General features: G+C 42.3%; 2 protein-coding genes across 2 annotated transcripts; both read left to right on the top strand.

Moving 5' to 3' along the window:
* Positions 1–1,351: 1,351 nt before the first annotated feature.
* Positions 1,352–14,818, top strand: LOC138605130 (leukemia inhibitory factor receptor-like). Its single transcript, XM_069677228.1, has 17 exons — positions 1,352–1,639; positions 3,401–3,552; positions 3,641–3,794; positions 4,112–4,378; positions 4,465–4,594; positions 5,474–5,610; positions 5,700–5,845; positions 8,019–8,172; positions 8,253–8,314; positions 8,568–8,790; positions 9,942–10,121; positions 10,209–10,310; positions 10,391–10,555; positions 11,302–11,430; positions 11,522–11,615; positions 11,707–11,770; positions 13,210–14,818. Exons 1-17 carry the CDS (start codon positions 1,567–1,569, stop codon positions 13,690–13,692), a joined length of 2,715 nt encoding a protein of 904 aa, XP_069533329.1. The 5' UTR covers positions 1,352–1,566; the 3' UTR covers positions 13,693–14,818.
* Positions 14,819–18,265: 3,447 nt separating this feature from the next.
* june (JunE proto-oncogene, AP-1 transcription factor subunit) lies at positions 18,266–23,898 on the top strand. The gene is made up of 2 exons (XM_069677269.1): positions 18,266–18,298; positions 21,596–23,898. The coding sequence occupies exon 2, from the start codon at positions 21,683–21,685 to the stop codon at positions 22,706–22,708; it is 1,026 nt and encodes a 341-aa protein (XP_069533370.1). The 5' UTR covers positions 18,266–18,298; positions 21,596–21,682; the 3' UTR covers positions 22,709–23,898.
* Positions 23,899–24,273: the final 375 nt, after the last annotated feature.

The following is a 24,273-nucleotide window of genomic DNA, read 5'->3' as shown; positions in this document are numbered from 1 at the left end:
AACAAGCCTGGTATGGTGAGTCTAGACAATGATACCTCCTTATTAGTGCTGACATATAAATAAAATCATACCAACATTTTACTCCAGAAAAAAAGGAATAAAATGTTTGTAAAAACTAACTTTTCAGCTAATGCTAGCACTAGCTTAGTTAGCAAGGTACAACTGTAATTCATGGTCAATGTGATGTTTTGGGATTATTCTTTTGGCAAGCAATAATCAGTTTCTCCTAGATGTACTTATTAAAAAAATAAACAGCTGAGCTTTTAGAATGTCTTTCGTCAGGTTGCCTTGACAACAACTTGTCAATCACAGGTAGGCCTGCCCTAAACCCTCCCCTGCTTTCTGGTCTCTGTGACTCTAAATGGGAGCATCAGTGACTAAATGAACATCAAGACTTGAAACTAGAGACTGAGACCATAAACTCATTAGGAACATGTTTACTGAGGGGATCAATCAAGAGAGAAGGAGGTCCATTTTCTCATAGACTTCTATAGGCTACAATAGGACAACAAGTGGCGTCTCCCCCTGCTGGACATTATGACAATGCAGGTTTTAAACACTTGACATTGGGCTTTACTTTGGAAATCTGGCAGCTATGTCATTTTCTTTTGCAGAATTCTGACTTGACTTGAATTATCAACTGTTGCAGCGGTTCCCAAGGTGTGGACCGCAGCCCCCTGGAGGGCCCTGATGGTACTGAAGGTGGGCGAGAGAGGTCATTAACAATAGTTTAATAAAAAGTCTTAAAATGTACTTTTTGCTGTTATTTTGTTGCTTTAAAAAATGCTATGTGTCTATGAATGGGTTAACGTGAATGCCAAAGTCGCACTTTCGAATTAAAGTTTTCTGTTTATTAAATGAATATGATGGGAAAATACGTCATGGTAGCCTCGGGTCTCAGTGGGAGTTGAGTGATCGGGGGTTTGAACATTTTTGGACTTCCAAGCAGGCTGTGGTATCCTGACCTTAATGAATGGCTGAACTTCTGTTTACTTCCAGTCTTTTTGGCTTCCTGATAGCAGCCTGGATGCTAGAAATCCTTCGTCAGTGTTATAAAGAATGTGAAAGAGACTGACAACAAGCATTCTCCAGCTGGCACGGTGACTCAAGAGAGTTAATAACTTGTCTGGATGGAGACCCATCAGAGTGACATACTGAAACTTAACTTTCTTAGGTTATTTCCAAGAATGAAAACATTGAGCTGACCGTGCATGCCTGATCCAGCCCCCATTGTGACTCACAATTACCAGAAGCTGCCTCTCTGCTTCCTGCTCTGAGGTCCACATGGATTTCACAACAGCACTCCAGCAGCAAATGGATTTTGTAAGCGTGCATCATTGGCTTCTCTGGAAGGGAGTTGTGCTTCAGTAACTTGACACTGTGACTCTCTCTGTGTTTGAGGCTCTTCCTTAACAGACTTCAGAGTAATCTAATTCTCTGTGTAAGATCTGAAACAACCAGTATCCGCTGGTATCAGGTGTAGTCAGAGGATGTTTTCCTGATGAAAAGGCTGAAAACAACCAAACAAAACCAGGATATTAAACAGTCACTGTAAGGAGGATTACAATGATCACATGGTTGTTACTGTTGGTCTCACTGTTTCACGAGAGCACACAGGACGGACATGTAAAAGACAGTGGTGAGTACGTCTTCATTGTTCTTCTAATAGTCTGCAGGTAGAAAGAGTTCTGTTATTGATAGCAGGAGAATGTGTCTCTAATTCATGTGTATCTTCAACATACGTCATGTTTGACAGAAGGCTCTGGCCTACTTGTTTACATTCCTCGAAGACTGTAAGTGTATAGTTTACTTACTGTAAGATACTTAGACTTTTTAAATGTTTGGTTCTAACACTGCTTTTCCTTTTATTTCATGACTTGTACTGATCTGTTCTGGTGATATGAATAAACACAGCATAATTCAATTTGTATTCTTTGCTCCAGTATGCGGTGCTGGGTAAAAAGGTGGGGGTCATAGACGTCCTCGGCCAAGACTTTGATACGATAAACAAGGGCTGAAACATAAAGAGAAATTACCACATATTTAAACTTGGGTACTATTTCTTTTTAAAAGTGGGATTTAAATGACAAACAGACTAAGTAAAAGTTTTGTAATTGCTGCAGTAGATTGCTTCAGCCGGTAGCAGTTCAACAGGCTGTAATGGCTGCAATGTAATCCTTTGGGGCAATTGCACCTGTTCAAAGGTCGTCCACTAAAAGTTCTTGTTATTTCCACTGACAGGCTCAGATTGTTATTCTAAGTGTCTGACAACATGACAGAAAGGATCCCTACAGAGATAGACCTTTTTGTTACAGAGGAAGATGATTGTTTTGAACCAGAAGCAGCTCTTTAAGAAGCCACCAGACTCCATTGAAATTAGCAGTAATTTTAACTTATAGAACACAGAGTTGCTGGTCTACTACAGTTAGTTTGTTTGTGTTAATTTGTGACACAAGTGTTTAAATGATTAGTTTAGACCAAGCACAATATTTGTATAACACACTAGAACACCAAAAACCAAACCATTGAGGCAGCAGTAGACCGAGACAGTCATGTCAGAGAGGTAAAATGACCCTTTTTGTCATTGGAGTCTGGTGACTCAGCTCTTTAAAAAGCCACCAGACTCCATTGAAAAAAGCAGTAGTTTTACCTTGGAGAACATATGTTTGTTTATCACTACCTTGATGGTGTTTTTTTTTTTATAATTCTGTGTTACAAAAGTATTGTGCTTGATCTAAACGAACTATTTAAAACACCAGCGTCTCCCAATAAAACAAATAAACTAACCAGTTGAGGCAGCGATGCAGCGAGTCTGGTGGCTTTGAAGAGAGCAATGTATGTCAAAACAATATCTTACATTAACATGAAGGTCTTTCTTTGAAAGGTGTAATTTTGTCACATGGGGCGGCTGTGGCTCAGTGGTAGTCATCTTTCAATCGGAAGGTTGGTGGTTCGATCCCCAGTCCTTGGGTAAGACACTGAAACAACGGTGTGTGAATGTGATGACTGATTGACAGCTGGGCACTGAACGTAGCAGCCTTTGCCATCAGTGTGTGAATGCGAGTGTGAATGGGTGAATGTTACATATAGTGTCAAAGTGTACTATCTACATACTTAGATAAGGATAATGTTGCAGCCATTACAGCCTGTTTTGAAGCTGCAGGCTGAAGTATGTAGGGATCCTTTCTGCAATGTTGTCGTAACAATCCGAGCCAGTCAGTGGTTAAAACAAGAACTTTTTGGGGATGGACTTGGCTGTGTGCAAGATGCCAATCTTGAGGTTTTAAAAATGTAGTTCACAAACTAATGGTTGACGCCATGGTGGCTCCACTTCTTGAATACAGTCTAATGTTCTGGATATGGGATGTTCTCTAATATGTACTATGGTCCTTGTCCTCAGGGGTCTTGCAATGTGGACCTCAGAATCTGACACTTTCCGGCTCTGACCAGATGATCCTGTCCACATGGGAGGACGACCCGTCCTGCTCTGCACTGCGCGACGTGCTGATCTACGAGCTGGTGGTTCTTATAGACGACCAGCAAGTGCATCATGTAAGAGTTTGTTAGTATTTCTCCAATGATGCTGACGTCCATATCAACAACTTTGGGGAAAAAAACAATGAATCTGGTTATGTTTTAGGAAGAAGTTGCTGTGACACTGGAGCAGATCGGATCCACTCACTCCTGGAACTGGACGTCCCACTTGGCGTTGGAGTGTGCTTCACATTCAGTCAAGATCAGTTCCCGATACAATGACCAAAGAAGCCCCTGGACACAGGAAAAGACTCTCCCTGGTTAATACTTTCCTCACTATTCTTTACATTTTGATCATCAGAAACATTCCTCCTTTCCTTATCCTACTTTTATGCCAAGTTTGGGAGTGTAGGAATCAGGGAAAGGACCCAAATGCAGATCCAAACAGGCAAATGGGGGGAATTCAAGGACTTTTTGTGCAAAAGAGAGCTTACAAACATGTGCCTTCAAGTAAGAGAAAAAACTTAAAAGGTCGCAGGACTAATTCGAACTGGGAATAGGGCTGGGGATGAGAAAGAGGGAAAGTCCCTTGGTGTCCATAATGATGCTAACTTTGTCTTTTTATGATGTCCTGCAGGGAGAAACCCGCCCAAAGAGCCAGAGGTTTTCCCGCGAGACAAGTTGTTTGCAGTTGGCAGTAGAGTCACTTTCTGCTGCATTCTGCCAGCGGGGAAAGTTTTTACAAAGCTGTATGTGACTGGATATAATGGCTCCAATATGGAAACAACCAAGGTCAACAATCAGACGTACGCTTTGACTGTCCTCCTGGACCGGCCGTCAAAATTCAGCTGCACTGATGTAAAATGTCAAACCCCTGACTATGGAGCTTGTGCTTATATCGACTGTAAGTTTGATCTTGCAGAATTTCCTGATTTCAGAGTCTTAAATGTGTAAATAAATGAAGCTGTTCCTTTTTCTGCCCTGACTCAGACCCACCTGGTGACAGGGATCTTCAGTGTGAAACTCGAGATCTGGAATCAGTCGAATGTCACTGGACAGTTGGACCAAAGACACACCTGCCGAAGCACAAGCTTTCAACAACGTACATGCTGGTTGGAAAGTAAGCAACAAGTTGGAGTACAGAGGCAAAAAACGGATGTACGGATTGGGATCTTAGATGAAAGCGAATGCATGTAACTACTCAATACTTGGAACAGTTCTCTCAACACATTGTCAGACTTACAGTGGACACTTCAAGAGAGAGGCTAATGTAGCCTGGAGCTGTTAGCCTTACAGTGACTGCCCACTAAATGTATTTGATACAGGGGTCTCCAACAGGTAGCTCGCGACCTTCTGGGTTTTCGTAGCCCGCCAAGAGGTTCACAGACAAAAAAACTGATGACAAAAAAATGCACCTTGAAACCACCTCAGTTCAGTCAAAAGCACAGATGTCCCACCCCCTCCAATACATAATAATAGGATAGGCCAATCAGCTGTCAAATAAAAAACGGTGATGCTAGTGGCAAGTTTGTCAACGTCTGAACCGAACCAATCACAGCAATGTTGCAGCAACCTCCATCGACAGGTCGGGTCAGTTACGCTGTACGCTAGTTGAGCTAAAGTGAAGGTGGCCACGCCAATGAAAAGCAGAAAACAAACTATCTCCACGGTGAGTGGGAGAGTTTTTATTCACGGATGTGAAGGACAAGCGTGTGCGCCTCATCTGTGGTACCAACGTTTAAGTCGACAACACGGGGCGCCACCAGCAGTCACAGCGATGTGATGCACGGAGCTCTTGGCCACTTTCATTTTTTCAAAGTAGCTCTCAGATGAAAAAAGGTTGGAGACCCCTGATTTGACGCAATCAGTGGTTATTCATTATCATAATAGGTGTCAAAATGCTAACAAATATAAATGTCTTGTGCATTCTCTGCTTTTGCATGTCAGGATATCTATGAAAGTGAGACGTATATATTGTCTTTAAATATTTGTATTCCAGTGACTGTTCAGACGGGTCTAAGGGGAGATGCTCTCAGAAAGTGCAAGTGGAAGTTGGTGAGAGAAACTGGACGTTAACAGTACAGAATAAGCTTGGGAAGGCGGAGCTAACAGACAGGGCGGACCTGATGAAAAGAGGTATGAAAATTTGCCTTTTGTTCGGTAAAATTCGGCCTGTTGATATGTGTTTCTAGTAATTACATCCAGAGGATTGTGGTTTATTTTAGTGCACATGCTCGCTCCAGAGGACATTGTCCCCTCAACTGTGAATGCCAGGAATGTCACCCTGAGGTGGAAGTGGGGAGTGCAACGCTACAATAATGTGAATATTACATGCCAAATGATCATCAGCCATGGGGAAAGAAATATAATGGTGAGTTAAAAAGGGAGGGTGAGATAATTGCAAAGTTTTATTATTTTCTGAACTACACTCTGAACTACTCTGAACTAGGATTATTTTAAAACCTGAAACCTCCAAAAGTTTTGGAATTGCCCCAGTAGATGTCTTCAGCCAGCGGCCGGGAAACAGGCCGTAAAGGCTGCAATCCTTGGTGCCTGATTTTTGGAGCTTGTTGTTTCCACTGACAGGCTCAGATTGTTATTCTAAGTGTGTGACAACATCACTGAAAGGATCCCTACAGAGATAGACCTTTTTGTTACAGAGGAAGATGATTGTTTTTTACCAGAAACAGACGTCACATCGCTCTCTGCAAACACACCAGACTCCATTGGAAAAAAAGGGTAATTTTATCTGTAAGAACACAGAGTTGCTGGTCTGCTGCTTTTTTGACTGGTTGTTTTTTTTGTGTTGCAGAAATATTGTGTTTGACCTGAACTGACTGTTTGATACATCAAAGTCACACAATAATACAAAAGACTAACTAATTGAGGCCAGCAGCTACCATGTTCTGTGAGGAAATATTCCTGTTATTTTCAATGGAGTCTGGTGTGTTTGCAGAGATGTAACATCTGTTTGTAGTTAAAACAATCATCTTCCTCTGTTACAAAAAGGTCTATCTCTGTAGGGATCCTTTCTGTCATGTTGTCACACACTTAGAATAACAATCTGAGCCTGTCAGTGGAAACAACAAGAACTTTTAGTGGACGACCTTTGACCCATCATGTATTATGTTGCAGCCATTACAGCCTGTTTTGCGGCTGCCAAATGAATCAATCAATCAATCAAATTTTATTTGTATAGCGCCAAATCATAACCAGGGTTATCTCGAGACACTTTACAGAAAGAGCAGGTCTAGACCGACTCTTTGTTAAGTTATTTAAAGAGAGGCCCAACATCAATCCACCATGAGTAGCACTTAGCAATTCGGCACATTGGCAGAAAAACTTCCTTTTAACAGGCAGAAACCTCGAGCAGAACCAGACTCATGTTGAACAGCCATCTGCCTCGACTGGATGGGCCGAAAATGGGATAGAAGGAGATGCAGGATAGAGACAGGCAAAGAGAGCAACAACAACATATGTTCTTGTTACCACAACAACATATGTCCTTGTTACATGAACAACAACAGACACATACTTATGGTTACAATGCCAATAATAGTGGTAGACTAGGGTGAAGATTGGCTAAATAAATAAATAAATAAATAAATTAGCGAGAGAAGCAGAGTAATGATAAAGGCTGAGGTAATCGTAATTGTAACAGTTGAAGTCAACAGGTCTACTATTAGCATCAGCAGCAACAATAATGATACTATGGGGAAGGCTGATGTTAGTAGTTGTTGCAGTCGAGCAGGTCCACAGCAGCAGGTGGTCTGCAGCAACGATCCTCAGGAACCTTCAAGACAAGGGAGCACAAGAACTCCCGGGAAGATATGTGGTTAGTAATGTTAATGGGACCAGAAGATACAGAGTTAATGAGCTGCATTAATATGACAGATAGAGAGAGAGAGAGAGAGAGAGAGAGAGAGAAAGAGAGAGAGAGAGAGAGAGAGAGAGAGAGAGAGAGAGAGAGAGAGAGAGAGAGAGAGAGAGTCAGAGAGTCAGAGAGAGAGAGAAAGAGAAGCTTGGTGTGTCAGATCCCCCCGGCAGTCTAAACCTATAGCAGCATAACTATGGGCTAGTCCAAGCCTGAGCCAGGCCTAACTATAAGCTTTATCAAAGAGGAAAGTTTTAAGTCTACTCTTAAAAGAAGAGAGGGTGTCTGCCTCCCGGACCTTGACTGGTAGATTGTTCCAGAGGAGGGGGGCCTGGTAATTGAAGGCTCTACCTCCAACACTACTCTTAGAGACTTTAGGTACCACAAGCAGGCCTGCATCCTGGGAGCGCAATGTTCTAGAGGGGTAATATGGCACTGTGAGCTCTTTAAGATATGATGGTGCCTGACCATTAAGAGCTTTGTAAGTAAGAAGAAGGATTTTAAATTCTAATCTATATTTTACAGGAAGCCAGTGCAAATGAAGCAATCTACTGGAGCAACTCCAAAACTTTTTGTAGCTGTTAGTCATTGACGCCCCAAAATATGTAAAAATAGGGCCCAAGTTTTTAAAAGTAATTCAACATCACTCTTGTCCATCTTGTGTTTTCAGAGTGAAGCCTCTGGAGTTGGCCTTCGTTCTGCACTAGTGACAAACTTGATACCAAATTGGACGTATAATGTGACGCTACGATGTGGAACAGCTCAACATTTCTGGAAATGGAGCGACTGGAGCACAAGTGTCAACATCGGCACAAGCGGTGATGGTAAGTGTCGACATATGCAAACCACAAACTGTCCAACAGATTCTGTTTTCCTGTTACTGATTTATCATTTTGTCTCACAGTTCCAGATGCTCTTGATGTGTGGATGCAGACAAAGGATAACCAAACTATTATTGTTTGGAAAGTAAGTTAGTTGACCGGTTACCAGTTGTTCTAAGTGCTATTATGAAGCCTTTATTGAAGCCTTTTATTGCAACGCGTAGGGCGATAAAAGCACAACACTTACCAGCAACCTTTTAGTGTCCGGCTGATCTGCTCCCACAAACGTTCTTTTTAGTCTCTATTGTGATACTATTAGTCATTTAGACACCAAAATATGTAAAAAGAGTCTCCAATACTGGAATTCCTCTTTTAACGTTGATGTTTCCTCTCTGCAGGAGCCACAGGCCAACCAGAGTCATGGAGACATCAGTGAGTATGAAGTCAGCTGGAGGAAGACCACAGAAAGCGGACCACAGAATACAACTAAAGTGGACTACAACAATCACAGTGTTGACCTCTATCTGGACCCCACTGAGGAGTACATCGTCACAGTGACGGCAAGAAATATAAATGGCAGCTCAGCCCCGTCAACCATCATCATCCCCAGCCTCAATCCAGGTATGAAGCTGATCAAGTGTTACATTTATGGAGGAGCTAAGGCCTTGAATCAGCATGAAGGGGTTTTCTGACCAAAAGAGGCATCACAACTGTTAAGTGTAAATAACTTCATAAAACACCTGGATTTGGTGCATCATGGGTAATTTCAGTGTGTCTTTGGGAGTTGGGTGGATAGGGTGTCGCGCTGTACAGCGTTCTGGATGTCTGTCTTGACGCTGGAGGACAGGGAGCAGCTCGTTCTTCCTCTCGGTTAGTCGTGTTGCTTTGCGGCGCAGACGCAGGTTTCATGACCTCTTTGCTGATTATTGTTTCTTCTTAACATCACTTGACCAAAACCTGAAACACCTCCGAACAACCGATGACGAGCCGTTTTAGGGGCACTGGTGTTTCAGTTTAACGACTTGTTAAATTACTCGCTCTCTTCCTGTTTTACCGAGCAGTGTTCAAAACGCGGCTGAGCGTTAGTCGCCTACATGACACGTTTGCACAAACAACACTTCAAAGACGTAACAGAGAAATATATTATGAGTTTGTAATGAAAAACAACAAAGAGGCGTTCACAAGCACAGCTGCGTATTCTCTTCCGGTTTCCAACAGCTTCTGTAACCACAGACACATTCGGCACAAAGTCGCCAGTTAACACGGTCACTCGTTGAACTGAAACACCGTCTCTGTTGTTCACTCTTCCACTCTAAACTGCCGCTGCAATGTAGGCGCTCATCACATGACATACCAGCTCCCACGAAAGTGAAGCCCAAAGCTCTCCATCGCCCCCTGGGGGAGCGGCTGTTAGTTTAGGGAGCGCTTGATTTGATAGTTTTTTTACGGGCAGAGCATTTTAAATGCCAACATCACCGTCAATCATAATTATTATTAGAAAGAAAATCGTGATCATGATTTCTTCGATTAATTGTGCAGCTCTAATTTGCGCTAGCTTGGTTAGCGTGGTGCACCCTTGTTTTGAAGTAGGTTAATTTTCTCATAGTTGTCTAAATAATCTGACTTGTTTTTGCAATCAGCTGAGTTGCTCCTGTGAATATTAGAGCCTTGATATTTTATGCTATAGGATGCTTTTATAGTTAGAGTGTCAGCATCAATAATTAACACGTAAAATGCAGCTGAATGTTAAATCCAAGAGTCTTACCTTTCAGACAGACCTGGAGTGAACTCTTCTTGGATCTTTGGCAGCAACAGCAGCTTCCTTCTGTCCTGGTCTGCTAGTCCTGCAGCCAGCTGTGGGTACATCCTGGACTGGTGTCCTACGTCAGGGCTCTGCGATGTGGAGTGGCTGAAAGTGCCCAGAAATACAACTAATGCAAGGATCATTTCCAGTAAGGCTTATTTGTTGACCACAAAACAATAAGACTAAACATTATATTGTTCTACAAATCATCTCTTCTGTTATTTTTCCTCTGCAGAAAACTTTAAAGATGGACAGAGATACTCCTTGTCAGTGTACGCCTGCACAGACGGAGCTCCAGTGTTAATAGGAAGAAGAGAGGGATATGCTAAGGAGAAAAGTAAGCTTGCTTATTGCTTCATAAATGTTTCTGTTTCATAAATTAACAACAGTTTTACCAACAGTGTTTCTCGTTGTCAGGAATAGAAGATTACCTGTTTGAACCTCTACAATGGAAACAACACGAGTTAGACATCGAGGTGTCCTGGGAGCCTGTACCTTTAAGAAACCAGACCGCTTACATCCATGGCTACGTTCTGTACTGTTTGGACAACAACAACAACATAGTCCTCAATGTCAGCACAGGTATTGTGACACCCAGTTGGTGCCTATTGGGTCTAAATGAATAATAGATACATGAGGTTTGGAAGCAGTGAAAAGATTATTGAAGCCAGAAACAGCTTTTATGTCGCTCTCTCTAAAGTCACCAGACTCCATTGACAAAAATGGTTCATTTTACCTCTATGAAGACATGACTTTCTCGGTCTACTGCTGCCTCAATGGATTTGTTTTTGGTGTTATAGTGTGTTATAAAAATATTGTGTTGGGTCTAAACTTATCATTTAAAACACTTATGCCACAAATTAACACAAGCAAACTAACTGTAGTAGACCAACAACTCCTGTGTCCTGTGAGGTAAAATTACTGACTTGTGAATGGAGTTTGGTGTCTTTGCAGAGAGCGATGTAACGTCTGTTTGTGGTTAAAACAATCATCTTCCTCTGTAACAAAAAGGTCTGGATGGATGGATTGAAGTTGCAGCCATTACAGCCTGTTTTGCAGCTGCGTGTGCAGCAGTTTACCGGAGCAATTCCTCTTTATCTATTATTAATTTACACAAAATAGGTTTAAAACCAAAATCTTCAAAATCAGCAGCACTCAACATGCATGGCTCTGGTTTATATAACTCTCTTCCCCTGTGAGCGGAGGCTGCTGTATGAACAAATAACGAATGACTATAGATAGAGGTTTAGTTTTTTAAGTGCACTCTCTTGTGATTAAATGTCTTCAGGATGTTTCTTTATAACGTCCATCTCTGTCTCTTGTTGTAGACGATCCTGAGGCCACCAGCCTGACAGCAACAAACCTGAAAATCAGCACATACACGTTCACAGTGAAGGCAAAGACAGCGGCTGGAGACTGTGGAGATACATCCATCACTGCCACGCTGAACTCACTGAGTATGTCGCCTCTCTTCCTTTCAACCCACAAAATATGTATTATTGTGCAGAGTCAACCAGCTGACTGCTGTTGTTGATCTAAACTCACCAGCTGATAACTTGATCGAGGTGGTGTGCGTCTCCCTCGTCACTGTTTTTGGTCTCCTCTCCCTCATCACCATCCTTTGCTACAGAAACTGGTCATGGTAAGAGAGTCAACATGTACATTTCAATGCACTTGGCTCAGTTGTTTCAATGAGTACATGATGATGTATTTTTATATTTTTTATTCAACAGTATCAAGCACAAAGTCTACCCTCCGATCCCGAAGCCAGTGCTTCGTGAGACTTGGTTGAAACAGGTAGGTTTGTCACAATCATGTTTTAAATGGACAGAGCATTAATTTACACATGGAGATCAGTTTCTGCCGACAATACACGAACACATTGTGGTGTTTCAAGCGCAAACACGCCCATAAAGTTTCACAGCTCGTGCAGTTTGCTCTTGTTTTGCGTCTGATTGTGGAGAGAAGTCTCCACCTCCTCTCTCTGCTCTCATTTAACTGAGCTCCACACTGACGGAGCTCAGCTCCATCCACAGATCGAGGATGAGCAGAGAGAGGAGGGGGCAGCTCTGTAACAGTTTATAGTAAAGTTCAGTCAACAGGTGTTCACTAGTTTAACTGTCTGTAACGCAGCTTCAGTTGTTGAGCGAGCAACAGCAGCTCGTCCAGATAATAATCCCCGTCCTGCGTAATGGCTCCACACATGTGGACAAAGAGTGCCCGTGTGCCGGGGTCGAGCCTCGCACAGCCCCGGACTGATCGGTCTCCCACTTATGATAATAATGAAATATTATTGGCAGATTGTTTTTACAGACAACAGATCTTATAAATGGGCAGCTCTCTGCAGACGGTAATATTTTCACTCTGACTGCGCGGTGCTGTTAGCGCTGGCGTTTGTGATTTAGGTTTTTTTTGCCACAAGGCTCATTTGCCTCATGGCCAAGGGTCCAAATTAGCCCCGAATGTTTACATAATGACTCATTCAAATACGCCCAAACGGCACCGGAGATGCTGTCTGCTCTGCAGCGCACTTTGGGGTGCATTCAGCCCTCTGCGTGTGCTTCCAGAATTAGGCGAGGTCTTTTTGTGTCTTTTGCACGGGCTTAGCTTCAGCAGTTTAAAGCTTCACAGAGATGCAACAATGGCTGTAAATGCTTCTTAACTTTATATGATCTCTATAAACAGATTTCTGTTTATGAATGCAGAATCTGTACAAACAAGATTTTAGCATTTAATTAATGTCTATAAAGATATATCTGCATGTGAAAGCAGAAAACAAGTGGTAGATGTCAACGTTCGGCTGCAGCTGTTGTGCCTGGTCAGACTGTAAACGACGATCAGCACACGGAAAAATTGTCATAAACCGGGGACCGGACAGGAAATACTAGACATGACGCAGGAGGAAAAAAGAAAAGGAAACTTAAACTAACAGGCAGGCATGACAACAATAAGTCTTGGCCTGAACATGCAGACATCTGCTGGAAACACAAAACGGTCTGAAACATCGGGAGGCAACATTACTGTCAGACTACAGCAGAAGGGTTCGGATTGATCCTAATATGACTCTCTGAAAACAAACAACACATCTGTGAATTCATCCTTTAATCTGCGGTAGAAATAAGTTTTAGTTTTCCTCTTATTTTGCAGCATTGGTTTTATCTAGCAACGAGCATTTTTGCACACAAAGAAACGACCAATCTTCTTCATGATTGTGAGTTAACTTTGTGTTTTTCCAGGATGAAACTCGTCGTTATCCTCTCCTGGTGGATCAGAACAGCCAAAGGGAAGGTATGGATATCGTGGCTGTCCGGGAGCTGCTCCAAAAATCAAGAGCACCAGTGAACGAATGTGTGATCCCGGATTACCTTCCTTATGTTACCGTCCTAACTCAAGACGGTAATTACACCCCGGTAAAGTCAATCCCACAGCCCCTCAGTTTACCCACCACAGCCGCTCCACCTGAGCCAGCAGCACCAGCTCCTCTATTCAGGAGTTTACTTCCAAACCCGTCGTACAGCCTGCCGATGGAGCCGGGGTATCAGCAGTGCAGCTCGGATCCTGGGCCTCAGGAGGGGACCCGTGTAGAGCCAGGCTGTGATGGATACCAGCCTCAGGCTCAGACAGAGAGCCTCTCTACCAACCAGGAAGAAGAGTGTCCTGACAGCCCCATGTTCTGTGTGCCTACTTACATTCTGTTACCGCAGGCACTACACTCATAGACGCTGCATGCACGGCCTTTATAGTATATTATATAGAGAATGGCACATATGACAGTGCTGTTTGAAGAGATTAATTTAGGACATGTTTAGAATGACACAATGTGCATATATTTCCACATGCTGATGTTATTTTAAAGGTTTATTCTGATGGATTCAAACCAGAGAACAAGTTGTTTAAATTTTGGGGTTTAAACGGCTTAAAGGGGCTGAGTGGTGCTGCAGTGGTTAATGCAGTCGCCTCACAGCGAGAAGGTTCCTGGTTCGAATCCGGGTTCAAATGTAGTTGGCCTTTCTGTGTGGAGTCTGCATGTTCTCCCCGTGCATGCGTGGGCTCCCTCCGGGTACTCCGGCTTCCTCCCACAGTCCACAGACATGCTCGTTAGCTTCATTCGTGACTCTAAAATGCCCGTAGGTGTGAATGTGAGGTTGTCTGTCTTTATGTGTCAGCCCTGTGATTGACAGGCGACCTGTCCAGGTGTAACCCCGCCTCTCGCCCAATGACAGCTGGGATAGGCTCCAGCCCCCCTGTGACCCTGAACAGAATAAGCAGTATGGATGATGGATGGATGGAGTGTCTCTTGAAGCCACCAGACTCCATTGATCCCAGAACAAACGTGCTGGTCTGCAGCTGTTTTGATGACTGACGTTTTATGACTTAAATATCTCAACAGTTTTGACTGCATTGCGATAAAATTAGGGAGAAACATTCAAAGCTGCAGAATCCTAATGACATACTGACATATTGTAATCGTGTGACTTTTTAGACCTGCTGAGCTGAACTTATTTTAAACATCCCAAAGTGTGTGTGACAAACTGTGTGTTATAGAAGATCTTTGTTGTGAGCACTAGAGGGAGCTAATGCTACACGACTGAAGACTGGAGTCTGTGTGTGACTGAACTTTTACACACTAAAGTTCAGGGTAAGTGCAGAGTTGAGCTATGACTACTTTACTTTTGTATTTCCTGTTTTATACTTGAACTTCACTGCTTTACTTTTCTAATAAAACATGATCAAACCACTGGTTTCCAAACTTTTTCATTTGTAGCTTCTGACTGTAGTGTCTGTTTTTGGGCCTCATGACACAGATGGCTTCATTTAGTGTCATAGACGTCAAATGATCCAATAATTAAAACAGAACAAAGACAATAAAGGAATATAACCTTGTGTATCATGTTTCGTCTCCATTTAATCGTCCTGCGAGCCCTCAGATTTACCTGCTGAACCTTTGGAGGAGGACAGCAGTGGCTGTCAGTAAAAGCTATCGTTACCTTCAGCAGCTGCAGGAGCATAATGCTGCTAACACATTCATTAATGAGCTTCAAGATTCAATTCTGCATTATAATCTTAGATTTTCTACAGCATAAGGAATCTAACTTTAGTATAAGTTCATCAAACCACAAATCTTCTGTACTTTTTCTCAAGTCGAAGTTCCACTATTGTATTTAAAGATATAATCTTGAAGACTTCAGTTTTGCTCTCTTTGGCGCCTCTAATGGTGATAAACGGTAACTGCAGGAGGGCACTTCCCAGTTTAACCAGTCGTCCACGGTCGGCTCCGGTTGTAACTCCTGATTTTCCTGGCTGACGGTCGTTTTCCTTTTCAGACTGTTTGCTTCATCTGAGCGTCGAGTTTGTTTCTTCTTCTTTGGATTTTCACTTCTTGTTGAAGTTGTATCTGTAGTCATCCATCTTTTCTTTGTTTGTTCAGCCATAGTAGATTACTGTTTACTCGCAACACTTGCAGAGAGCGGAAAGGCAGCCGCTTAGCTCCGCCTACCCTCTCTGGCAGACCAACCACTGCTGGCTGATGGAAAACGCGTCACTAACTGGGCGCCGCTTGGGTTTTTTTTCCATGAATATCTCCACAAACACGAATCCTCGAGATTATATCTTTAAATAAACATGTAGTGTTGTAAAGTCGTGGGGTAGTTAGACGGATGGAGGAAGGTAGACGGATATTTTTGTCAAAAATAAATCTGTCCCTCCTGAGGACTGCTCTCTCATTTATGGTCCCAAAACAGAGTTACTGAAGTTTTCAGTGAACTGGACTCAAACAGGAGGAAATAGTGATAGGGACTATTTTGGGTGGCGGATTAATCCACCTTTGGTGCATTAGAACTCATAAACTGGCACAAATTACACCATGTACCCCCGTTTGATATGTTTTATCTCAGGGTCAACCGTCTAAATGTAAGATCCAAGATCAAAAGTCTTACGATCATCGTTGAGTTACTTTTGGGCAGAATAATCGTGAAAACAAACGGCTGGGGACACACTTCACCCCCTCAAGGACCCCTGACCTAATGGAGCTCTATGACACGGAGGTTAAATGCACCAGCTCTTTCATAAACATCAATAACTCTTCATACATACGGGACTGCAGGTTTTAATAAAGAGTTTCCATTCTTTAGTGCAGGTTCATTATTATTACACACACTCATTAATCATGTGCAGATTAAAAGGACTCTTTGTTCGGGTGTTTCAAAATAAAAGCGGCCAGATAAAAGAGGAGTTAACTTTTGTCCTGTAGTCTCTCTCTCTCTCTCTCTCTCTCTCTCTCTCTCTCTCTCTGATGTCATCACGCCTGTGTGTTCGGATGATGTCATGGCAGCTGATAACTTTCAGATGTGTGTGAGAGAGATTTTTTCCATTACCTTCAGTGGACTCCTGCCCCCTGACAGCATCCAAATAACCTCAGAGTGAAGTCAGTTTCACTCTGGAGACAAACAGGAAGTCACAAATTCACAGGTCAGATTTCACAATAAGAAACTACTAAAACAAGATGTGCTTTTAATTTTATAAGTTAAATATTTTTTGCATGTGTGTGTATGTGCATGTTTGTGTTTGTGTGTGTGTGTGTGTGTGTGTGTGTGTGTGTGTGTGTGTGTGTGTATTATGGCCACTCCACCTACAGTAAGAACGATAATTTCTTCACCCTGCCAACGTAAACACACTAATCTTTCATCACACACACACACACACACACACACACACACACACACACACACACACACACACACATTACTTGTTAGTGGGTCTTCAGACTGTCATTATTTATAGAACTGACAGATAAACCATTATCAGCTGATTGATTTCTGACTAACTGTACAACTGCACTTGTTTGGCGTTGATGACATCATTGGCTCCTCCCCCTGAGGTCACAGAGGTCATGTCCTCCTCACTGTTTACATGACTTCATTTATAAAGACACGTATTTCACACATGGCCGTTACATAATCAGGGCTTTTCTGGGATTTCTTTGTGAGTCGATAATTATAAAATGGTCCTTTAAAGGCTAAACGACTCTGCTCAGTTAAACTAAAATAAAAGGACTTTGTGTGTTTACAACAGAATAATATTAAAGACCATGTGGAGTTTTCTCTAAGAAGCATTTATAACTTCAAAAAGGGAAAAAGGGAGGGAAAATTAGTAGATAAAGAAATATATTGAGGGAAAGTATTTTTTCTTCTTGCTAAAGGGTCCAAAAGCTGCAGTTCCTCTGGTGTCCACTTGAGGCTGCCTCCAGCAGTGAGTCAGTCCCCATAGAGCCCCATGTTAAACTTTACAGCAGAAATAAACATGTTTACAGCCTGGAACAAAAAACAGTTTGGGTCTCTATAGCTCATTTCTCTCTTCATGACAACTGTACGGGGAGAATCTTTATACAACTCACCTGTTTACATTATATTAAGGCTTAAAGTGATGCATCATTAGGGGCGTGGCCTCTTTGAGTGACAGCTGGGAGCTGCTAGCTGTCTGCTAGGTGTCCCCTCAGCTAACTCAGTCACTGAACGTAACCTCTGGGCCGTGTTTGTGCTGTTGGAGCCTTTGGGAGATTTGTTCATGTAAATATCAGACAGATAATCTGTGTGTGCGCTTTATTGGACTGACAGGCCGTCCAACACGTCTCACACACTGTTTATACACTCACATTCTAGTATTAAGTTATTTATATTTTAGCACTAATTAGCAGCTATCTGTGTCTGTGCTCACCATACCTGGCTTGTTAGCTTATTCAGTGTTTTAATATATACTGATGTAAATTTGTGGCGGCCTTGCTACTAAATCTGGTGTATTTACTTCGGTTTGGAAGTGGTTAACTGTACATTGTGCTTTTAAAAATATTAACATAATATTAATAACAATATAGTCTGTTTTTATTGTACTTTAGTCAAGCAGAAGGTCCAAAGAAAATATGAATAATGCCTCCCACCTCAAACATTTATATTCCCTTCTTCATATTATTGTGTATGTCTTATTACGTTTGTTTAATCGTCTTGTGGGGGGGGGGGGAAACAGTCTTCTAGCCCTTTAAATGTGTCATTAAGTTGAGTTTGTTTTTAATATATGAAGTAAATCAAAGCAAATAATAAATCAATCCCTCAAACACGTCTCTGTAAATACATGACTTCATTATAAATGTGTTAATAAGCTAATGAAGAGAAAGCGTCAGAGTGAGTCACTTTATGATGGAGAGCGCGCGGTGTGTGTGTGTGTTTGTCTGTGTGTGTGTGTGTGTGTTTAGTCTCCCTCTCTCTCTCTTTCTCTCTCTGACTCACTCTCTCAGTTCTCGGATCGTTCAGCAGCTCTCCTCTTCCTCTCTCTGTGAGTATCAGCCTTTAATATCAAACATTATTAATATTACTCACATTAACTTCCGCTCTCTGTGTTCTGCTGTGATAACACACTTAAATACGACCAATCCGCTGTGTTTGGTTCTTTTACTACGCGGGACTATTTCGCTCTCACCCATCACGTCCTGCTGCCTGGCGCGCTTCTCTCCCGGTGTGAAGTTAAAGGCTGTACCGGTACCGGAAACTTTACCGTGTTTTAACGCGGGTTAAACATCCGTCCTGACAGAACCAGGTAGAAAGTGTCACAGCTTAAACACTGAGAGATTATTACTGTGTTTAGTGTCGGAGGAAAGTCTGAGTATATTGTTTCAAACGTGATTTCACCTTTTAATTCATACAGAGCCTGATTGGATCAATATCTGATTGGAATATTATTAGATTATTATTATTATCGGTGGATTAAAACGTCAGTTTAATGATGTAGCCAGTGAACGTCGAGCTGATTTTAACCATTTTACACACTTTGGAGACGTTTAATTTAATCGTTTTTTGTCATATATAATTATTTATATATCTCCAAAGTAACATGTATTCTATATATTCTCCATGAAGTGTATTGGAGAAGTATAAAGTATTAGCTGATGATACTTTAATGCTCATGTACGGAATATGTTAGAACATGTGTTGATAAGTCACAGTATTGGAGGTTATTTAGAAGCAGTTACATCGTCTGTCCACCAGAGGGCGCTGATCGGTAGTAGTGGGAGTACATGGAATTAAATTTGGAAATTGAATTTAATTGCAATAACAATAATTATGGCAGTTTGAAAATACATACATGAGAAAATTAGGAGCATTAAAATAACAAGCAAAAATAAGACACTGGAAAATACAAAACATATTAAGATATAAGATCTAGGTCTGGTCAGAACAATTCAACAACATGCTTAAGCTTAAGTCTACTGTGGCTTTAATTATAACTTGTTATAATTCACCTGAGTTTTCCCATATGTATACATATATGACTTGTTGATTTGTTGGTGTGTCCGGCTGGAGACGCAGCCGGCTTGTGTCTGTGTTTACTGGTCGAGCTTTGGCTCTTCTCTGCTCCCTGATTGCAGATGAACTGACTCAATGCAGCTGGTGATCATCAGAATAACTTCACGTGCAGCGTAGCGCAGAAAGCAGGTTGCACTTTTCTTCTATTTACGAGTGAAGAGTTATTTATTTTATCTCTTCCTAAAGTAAGAGAAGATTTTCCCTTTTTAGTTCAGGATGCAGGATTGTGTGTTCAGACCCTCGTGTTGCTCGTCTTGTTGTTGTTTTTGTTACTAGATACCTTCAGACTGGAGCTCTGTAGGGTGATGTAGCCGCTGTTTTTTTTGTTCTCAAGGTTAAAGTAAAGCTTTTTGTTTTTTACTCGTGCTCGTATGGAAATTAAAACTCTTTTGGTTCTAAATAAATGTTTCTCTCGTTCATACTGGACCCAAAGAAACATATTAAAACCATGTTAATTGAAGTGATGGCAAAATCCTCCTCTGTGACATAAATTCTGCAAGATATCATGCAATCAAAGAAAGATTTTTTTTTTTACTTATGTCTTGCATTGACTGGTGGTAACCTTCATGCTAATATATATACATTTTTTAAAATAATTTTTTGGGCCTTTTATGCCTGTATTTAAGGGGAGAGGACAGTGGATAGTGTCGGAAACAGGGGAAGAGAGAGTGGGGATGACACGCGGCAAAGGGCTGCCGCATCGGTATTTTGAAGTTATTTATATCCTGTAAAACATTGATAAAATTTTAAAGACTGATATTGGACTATTTTACTAACAATATAATTTTTAGTCCAAGCAAACTTGTAGAGTAAGATAGAAAGAGTAGAAATGTTCTACTTTTATGTCCCTTCATCACGACTATAAATTCTGCCTGTTATCCTCCAAAGCTGAGGACCAGTGAGCTAGCAGGTTAGCATCCAATGCATGTTAACCTTTTGATTTCCCTGCTGCTCCGCTGTTCACCTGGAGGCTCAATTCCTCAGATTTATTTTCACTCCAACATGATGAAAACCCAAAACCTGCCCTTCCACTAAATTTGTTACACATAGTATGTGATGGTTACACACTTGAAGCTCTATTGGCTGCTGTATGCGCCAATCAACATCCCTGACGAATCCTTCCTAGTGTACTGTTTTTAATCGCACTCTGCTTGATGTGTCATGTCATGTGCATGAATGTTCCCTCCTGCTCCTGTCGGTTGCTTCTGAAACAGGCTGTAATAATCCTTGATGGGTCAAAGGTCATCCACTAAAAGTTCTTGTTGTTCCCACTGACAGGCTCAGATTGTTATTCTAAGTGTGTGACAACATGACAGAAAGGATCTACAGAGATAGACCTTTTTGTTACAGAGGAAGATGATTGTTTTAACCACACACAGACGTTACATCGCTCGCCGCAAACACACCAGACTCCATTGAGAAAAACAGTGATTTTAACTTGCAGAACACAGGAGTTGCTGGTCTACTGCTGAAAGGAAACGTTAGGCTGATTATGTTATTGTGATGCATTGCTGTTTTTAAATGGTTAGTTCAAATCATAGACATTTCTTTTGTACACACAACATTGTCTAAATGGAGTCAATAATAGATAAGCATCTCCTGTTGTCAGTGAGGTTAAATTACTGTTTTTGTCAATGGAGTTTGGTGGCTCTGAAAACAAAGCTGTAACGACTGTTTCTGAGCATCTTCCTCTGTAACACAAAGGTCTATCTCTGTAGGGATCCTTTCTGTAATTTTGTCAGACACTTAGAATAACAATCTGAGCCTGTCAGTGGAAACAACACGAACTTTTAGTGGACGACCTTTGATCCATCAAGGATTATGTTGCAGCCATTATTATAAAGCTATTATAAAACTTTCATTTAGACCCCAAACCATGTTAAACCATGTTAAACCATGTTAACCATGGTCCAGGTTTAAAAATACCAGAAATACCCTTTAAAGCATTTTCCAGGGCGTTTAACCACATCACACAGTGTTAGATATGGTCTTTGGTAACACTAAACACACTAGAGCATTATTTTCCAGCAGGATATTTGTCTTCAGTCTCACCTCCCACTTTAAAACACACACACAACATATACAGAAATACAGACACACACACATTTAGACAGCAGTAGTATCAGTAGTGTCAGCAGCACCTCCCAGTTTGCACTTTAGTAATCTTTAATTCCTCTTCGTCCTCCTCTTCATCTCACAGATCTGTTTGCTTTCCCTGCAGGCACTCCGTCTCTTCTCTTCTTCTCTCCGTCCTGCCGTCATCCTCCAGCCGCCGACGTCAGTGGAAGGTTTTTATCCCCTCTGATATTCAGGTTAATCTGATTATGAAGATTCCCTCTGAGACGCCTCTTTGTCAATGACGACCAAGATGGAGACTCCTTTCTACCACGATGACTCCCCCGCCGTCCCCGGCTTCAGCCAGATCGCAGAATACGAGCGCTACCAGGGAAACAAGATGCTGATGACTAAGAAGGCCATGTCAATGGGGGGCAGTCATCACTACCCCGGCAGTGGGAGAGGCGGGCACCACAACAACCTGGGGCTCGCCGGAAACAGCTCCCTGATGGCATCAGCAGCCTCTGCGGACATGAACTTGCTGAAGCTGTCGTCCCCGGACCTGGAGCACCTGATCATCCAGTCCAACCAGGGACTGGTCACCACCAGCCCTGTGCCCAACTCCGCCAACCCCTTCATGTACCGCAACCAGGCCACCAACGAGCAAGAAGGATTCGCTGATGGCTTTGTCAAAGCGCTCGCTGACCTTCACAAGCAGAACCAGCTGGTGGGAGGCAGCCCCATGTCCCCGCCCCCGTCCTCCACCGTCTCCCTGCAGGCGTCCTACCAGAGGAGCCTGATGTCCGGGGGAGACATGCCCGTCTACACCAACCTCGGAAGCTACAACCCGGGCCAGATGGCGTACTCTGGAGCGCAGATGGGGTACGGTAGCGGCTCAGGACATGGTGGCGGTGGAGCCCCTCAGCCCCATGCTCGTGGCCTGGATGCCCCTCAGACCGTCCCTGAGGTTCCTCACCCACCAGGAGACCCCACCTCCCCGCCGTCTCTGTCCCCGATCGACCTGGAGACGCAGGAGCGAATAAAAGCCGAACGCAAGAAGCTCCGTAACCGCATTGCGGCGTCCAAGTGCCGCAAACGTAAGCTGGAGCGGATCTCACGTCTGGAGGAGAAGGTGAAGGTCCTGAAGAGTCAGAACTCGGACCTGGCCTCCACCGCCGCCATGCTGCGGGAGCAGGTCGCTCAGCTCAAACAGAAGGTCATGAGTCATGTCACCAACGGCTGCCAGATCGCCGTCGCTTCGACCGCTGCCGCCAAGTCTCGGGGAGGAGGAGGGGGAGGCACAGGCAGCGAGGACTCCAGCTGCTGAGGAGGACGAGGATGTGAGAATAACCTGAGAGGACGAGTTGTTACTTTCAGATTTCAGCATTTCGCTCGCAGACTCGGTCAGCGCGGGCAGAGAAGATGTGCTAATGGCGCCTCAACTCGACAGGTGGATGTCATCGGGATATGTAGCCCCGTAAACCGCTGTCAATCATACAGCCAAAAGGGGGCGGAGCTGAGAGGAAAGGGGTGACGGATAAATCCCTAAAATGGGCAAAATTCAAACTCCGCCAAATATGAATTTTGTTGAAGTATTTAAAAATGAATGGTGACAGATTCAAATTAAAGAGACTGTCAAGAACCAGAGTTTGACACTCTCAGAGGTGTTTATGTTTGTGAACAGACACGTTCATGTGTGTAATACGTTTACTGACAGAGTTCCAACACAAGCTTTTGTACAGCTGAACAGTAAATGAGAGTATTCACGTCGTCTCAGCGGATAAACTGTCCTGGAAACGGTGGAAACTCGATGTTTGAAGTGGATTTTAATCGTGAAAACATGGTTTTAAAAAATGACATTTTCACAGTATGAAGTTTATTATTTTTGAATTGTATTTGAAGCAGAGTTAAGAACAGATCTTAAAACGAAATCAACATACTTTAAATGTAATTTATGTGGAAAGGAGAGTTGAGTAATCAGATTACTTTTAGTTTCAAAGTCAGTCTGTAGAATTTTCTTGCCCTAATTTATGTTTTCAGAGAGAAACGCTTGTGAACGCCTCACACGCAGCTCTTGTTTATGTAACCTGACTACTGTAACATCTTCACATGTCTGTAACTGAAGCTACAAGGCGGTCGGTTAAAATCAGTTTGTTTGTATCTTTGTAGCTGCTGGATGTTAAACCTTTAAAACAACACTTTGATCAGAGTTTGAAGTTTCTTTTTTTCCGGCTACCTGTTTATTTATTTAAGTTTCACTTTTTCTGCATCTTTACGGCTAAAACTGATGGAGAAGTTAAATCCCAGACCCGCCCGTGAGAACGTCTGTGTATGCTTTGAGTGTGGAAAAACACGGAGCCGGCGTGTTCAATAAAAACATGGTGTAAAGAGAGATTCTTGTAGTTAACATGTATTTGACTGATTGTTCACATCTTTAATGGCAGGAGAAACTTTTTGCAACATAAATGCAGATGATCGTGTTTTATATCTTCTTTACTTTTACTGTGCAAAAGAGATACGGGGATTGAATAATATTTATTATTTTGATAATTCTAATGTTCTTAATATACCTGTTTATTTTTGGCTTTTACAGATCAACAAGTATTATTCCTTAGAAATACATTAAATTTTATTTTATTTTTAGCTGCTTTGGAAGCCGAGGGAAACATGAAATTATATTCTTTATATTGGTTCTACTGTACATAAAAACCTGGAAGAAATGTTTTTTTTAATTTGGGATTTTTTAAAACTAAATTACTGATAATTTTTTACGGTGTAAAAAACATGCAAACAGGCAAATAGCAAATAACTAAGCTGAGAAAAGAAACATGAATTTGAAGGCCAAACCCATGATCCCAAATGTAAACAAAGTGTATATGAGGGATAATGCAC

This window comes from Semicossyphus pulcher, unplaced genomic scaffold (assembly GCF_022749685.1).
Source record: "Semicossyphus pulcher isolate SPU_LCO1_2020_fin unplaced genomic scaffold, fSemPul1.0.p SCAF_28, whole genome shotgun sequence".
Lineage (NCBI taxonomy): Eukaryota > Metazoa > Chordata > Actinopteri > Labriformes > Labridae > Semicossyphus > Semicossyphus pulcher.
The sequence above is the reverse complement of the archived record's forward strand: the minus strand, read 5'-3'. Positions and strand labels throughout refer to the sequence as shown.

Bases quoted from the DNA above. Each gene is read 5' to 3' on its own strand.
- june (XM_069677269.1), top strand. From the start codon at position 21,683: ATGACGACCAAGATGGAGACTCCTTTCTACCACGATGACTCCCCCGCC.
- LOC138605130 (XM_069677228.1), top strand. From the start codon at position 1,567: ATGATCACATGGTTGTTACTGTTGGTCTCACTGTTTCACGAGAGCACA. The intron at 8,791-9,941 runs GTATGAAGCTGA...CTTACCTTTCAG, and splicing joins CATCCCCAGCCTCAATCCAG to ACAGACCTGGAGTGAACTCT. The intron at 10,311-10,390 runs GTAAGCTTGCTT...TCTCGTTGTCAG, and splicing joins GGGATATGCTAAGGAGAAAA to GAATAGAAGATTACCTGTTT.